Below are 4,489 nucleotides of genomic sequence, written 5' to 3' on the forward strand. Positions count from 1 at the left end.
CTTGGTCTCCTTCTGTATTGTGACAATTATATACCTCTCCATACATTTTTCTTTTTTTGACAATACATTACTATTAAATTGTTATATTCAATGAATATTATGGTATGGTAATAAATCTTGAAATGACGACAATAATACATTTAATTAAAAAAAATTATATTAATAAGTGTCCCAATTACAATGAACATTTTTTTTTTAATATTAAAAATATAATACAAATAAAAATATCTATTTTTTTTAAAGCATTACTATAATATTGTTATATTTCATGAACATTGTTTATATGCATACATTACATGCGCCGCTCACAGGCTCTGTTTTCTGCGGGCTGTGTCTGACTCTGTGCTGCTTGCTGTAATTTAATTGGATGATTTTGCCTAGTTGTGTTTCTGCTTGTCAGCTCCTATCTGCAGAAATTTCTGTGGAGAAATCACTGGATGGTTTCCATCATACATAACTTACCCATAACTTATGCCATATGTGCCGCTGGCCAAAAACAGCTGTCCTTTTCACCTGCTAATATCAGCGGTGCAGGCCGGATCTCACGGTCAGAGGAGTGTGTGTGCTGGAGCCTCTATCTCTGGGACGATGGTGTTTGCTGGTACAGCAGAAGTTCATCTGCGGAGTCGATGTCTGTGTGAGTGGAAGCAGAGCTCGCCGAACACACGTGGGCTGTGAAATGAACATGTCTCCTACAGAGACCTCAGCTGAACTCCAGCAGCATTACTCACTTCCCAAATCTGCAGTGTCTTGTGATCAGTTTTGTGTGCTTCGGCATTTTTAAGATGCATAGGTTTCATTCCCGGGGCTCAGTGTATACAGTTATCAGGTTAAAGTGCTTCAACAAGTCTCCATGCTTCATTTTCATTTCACTTCACAATACAAAATACAAAACTAAAAAACTTTAATAATCCCATTATAGTATTATAACAAATATATATGATTCATATAAATATTAAATAAATAAAAAATGTTTTCTTTATATTTAAATAAATTGTAAATTTTATAAAAAATATAATATAAATATACATTTTATTAATATAACAAACTTTTATTTGAAAGTTTTTTTTCTATTTTATTTTATTAATATATTAAATAAAAGAGAAAAATGTTTCTTTGTTTATAAATAAATTCTAATGTATATTATATTAATATGACAAACCTTTTAATATTTATATTATATAATATAATAAATAATTGTAATATTAATCATCACTCAATATATAATATAAATAAACATAATATTAATGTAAATATTAAAAAAAAAAAAATTTTTGTGTTTTTTTAAGTTAATAATAAATTAATAAATTAATAATTTATTTATTTTTTATTTCTTCTGAACATTGTGCGCCATTGTTGAGGAATTTCCCACTGAGCTTAATTTCAGTGGTTTCTGTTGTTTTGCAGACGTGTTTCAGTTGTGTTTTCTTGGTGTTGCTGCAGACACTCAGATAAGAGAAAAAACCCTGCAGCCCCTCATTGCATATGCATGAGGGGGCGGGGTCACACAGGCTCAGGGCGGAGCCACTCATATAGGGCTCTAGTCGGGTCTCCTGCAGCTGTTTAAAGCAGAACTGCATTAGTGCTCTTAGTGTTCAACAAGGGCTGCATGTGAGCGTCAGTAAGTATTTCACTTCACTTTTTTATTGGAATTATTCACAGTGATTGTGAAACTCTTATGTCTCGTTTTACTGGTTACTTTGGATTGAAACTTACGACATGCCGTGAAAGTTTGGTTTATATTCTTGCATGATATATGGTATATATTCATCATTCTATTTTTTAAGGTAATTATAATAATGATTCTTGTACTCGCAGTACATTGCAGAGGTTCAGTTAATAGTGACTTTCCAAGGATGAAATATCAGTCAGATTTCATTCCAAAATCAAAAGAAAGAAAAGTAGTTTCCATTCAAAAACGAAGCCTGTTTTAAGACTATTTATTCATTTGTGTTTATTTTCATGTTCAGTTTAGATTGAAACTAATGAAATAACTGGCAATTAAAGTTTTGTTTAAATTCATGTATGATATATATGTGTTCATTATCCTATACTTTTTATTTTATGTCATATAGTTATGATGCCTATATTTACAGCACATAACAAAGGTCCAGTTAACTGTTGAAATATCAACGTCAGATTTCATCCTTAAATCAAAAGTGAGAAAATACAAAATTGTAAATTCCATAAAGAAATTGAAGTCTGTTTTAATAAGATTTATTATTATTTTTAGTTAGATTTAAACGTATAAATAACTTTGTTTATATTCTTGCATTATATATGGTATTTATTCATTATTTATACTTTTAATTTTTTGTAATTATGAGGAAAAAATAGCTTGTTTTTAATACTATAAACACATTTTATAGTACTTTTTATTACTATTTAAGTATTTATTTATTTTCATATGTATTTTATATTCTTGCATTATATATGGTATTTATTCATTATTTATACTTTTTATTTTTTGTAATTATGAGGAAAAAATAGTTTGTTTTTAATACTATATAACACATTTTATAGTACTTTTTTATTACTATTTAAGTATTTATTTATTTTCATATGTAGTTTATATTCTTGCATTATATATGGTATTTATTCATTATTCCATATATTTTTTTGTAATTATAAAATGATGCCTGTTTTTAATACTCTATAACACATTTTATAGTACTTTTTATTACTATTTAAGTATTTATTTATTTATTTTTTTGCATGTAGTTTATATTCTTGCATTATATATGGTATTTATACTTTTTAATACTATTTATTTATTTACTTATTTATTTTCACGTGTAAATAAGATTAGATTTAAACTTAGAAATAACTTTGTTTATATTCTTGCATTATATATGGTATTTATTCATTATTTATACTTTAAATTTTTTGTAATAATAAGAAAAAATTGCTTGTTTTTAATACTATATATTACTTACAAGACTTTTTTTATATAACGTTTAATACTAATTAATTAGTTAATTTTCACGTGGAGTTTAGATTTAAACTTAGAAATAACTTTGTTTATATTCTTGCATTATATATGGTATTTATTCATTATTCCATATATTTTTTTGTAATTATAAAATGATGCCTGTTTTTAATACTCTATAACACATTTTATAGTACTTTTTTATTACTATTTAAGTATTTTTATTTTTATTTTTTTGCATGTAGTTTATATTATTGCATTATATAGGGTATTTATACTTTTTAATACTATTTATTTATTTACTTATTTATTTTCATGTGTAAATAAGATTAGATTTAAACTTAGAAATAACTTTGTTTATATTCTTGCATTATATATATATATATATGGAATTTATTGATTGTTTTAGATTTATTGTAGTTTTTGTTTTGTTTTATTATTTATTTATTTTCCCCCCATCGTGTCTGTGTTGCTTGCAGGTGCTTGAGCAGTAAATCCCGTCTCATTACAGTGAATCTCACAGACATGGACCCTCAGGTGCCCAAAGACAAGTGAGTCGAACATCAAAGCATGAACATCAGTTAATATCTTGCTCTTCTGCAGCCGCTCTGAATCAGACAGACAGATAACAAGAGCAAAGTGGCTTTCTGGTGCTGTAAAGCTGTAAAGCAAGAGAAAATGCTGAATCTAAGTTTGCTCGAGAGTCACACCAGATGTGCGGAGTCAGTTCTCACTCCTAAAAACAAAGGGTGATATATCACACTTTTACTAGGTATTCTGTAGTGTGTGTGTTTTTTTTGAAAACTATCTTTGTTCTGGTGCTTCTTAGAACCCAGAAACCTGATGTGAAGATGTGAATTGGTTGAACAGCAGTAAAGCATCCTCTTCTCGTGACAGATATAATGGCGTGTGGTTGATTTTCTTCACGCTGGGGTTGGGAACGCTGCTGCCGTGGAATTTCTTCATGACAGCTACTATGGTAAGCACTTTACGTCTTGCGTCACATATTTCGTGTGAAGTTGTACATCTCGGGTTGGTTTTTGCCGTAGATGACCAGAAATGCTGACAAAGTGTTGCAAAACTGCAAAAGCAACAATTACATCCACAAAAAACAGAAGATGTGTATCTCCCAAGGCTTTTTTTCTCTGTTTATCTTGTAGTATTTCACCAGTCGTCTTGCAGACCCTTTAAGTGAAGCGAATCTCTCAGCCAACGCGACTGAAGAAGACTCGCGGAGCGTCTTACAGGCCAAGTTTAATAATGTGATGACGCTGTGTGCGATGGTTCCTCTGCTGGTCTTCACCTGCCTCAACTCAGTGCTTCACCAGAGGTCAGACTGAGCAATCCACACTCATTCATTAACACGCCGTACTAAAACTGTGGCTTTCTAGAGTTATTTCATGCTGAAGTGAAAAGAAAGAAAATAAGAAATTAGAATGCATAAAGAAAGTGAAGCCTGTTTTAGAACAGTTTATTTGCATATTTATTTGAATAAATATATTTATTTGAATACTTATACATTTATTAATTTTAATATATATTAATTTTAATAATATTTAT

General features: G+C 29.2%; 1 protein-coding gene across 2 annotated transcripts in view; it reads left to right on the forward strand.

Moving 5' to 3' along the window:
- The first annotated feature begins 1,591 nt into the window (after positions 1 to 1,591).
- The window catches only part of LOC107712971 (equilibrative nucleoside transporter 1-like), an 11,590-nt gene continuing 8,692 nt past the window's right edge, over positions 1,592 to 4,489 (forward strand). The window contains exons 1-4 of one of the 2 annotated variants that reach the window (XM_016518368.1): positions 1,592 to 1,621; positions 3,409 to 3,480; positions 3,827 to 3,908; positions 4,090 to 4,259. In XM_016518368.1, coding sequence (XP_016373854.1) covers positions 3,455 to 3,480; positions 3,827 to 3,908; positions 4,090 to 4,259 — 278 coding nt within the window. In that variant the 5' untranslated portion in view covers positions 1,592 to 1,621; positions 3,409 to 3,454. Of the gene's footprint in view, positions 1,622 to 2,098; positions 2,160 to 3,408; positions 3,481 to 3,826; positions 3,909 to 4,089; positions 4,260 to 4,489 lie in introns of those variants that run through there. The other variant, XM_016518367.1, reaches the window with a different exon arrangement.

Source organism: Sinocyclocheilus rhinocerous, unplaced genomic scaffold, assembly GCF_001515625.1.
Source record: "Sinocyclocheilus rhinocerous isolate Xijiao unplaced genomic scaffold, SAMN03320098_v1.1 scaffold147, whole genome shotgun sequence".
Taxonomy (NCBI): domain Eukaryota; kingdom Metazoa; phylum Chordata; class Actinopteri; order Cypriniformes; family Cyprinidae; genus Sinocyclocheilus; species Sinocyclocheilus rhinocerous.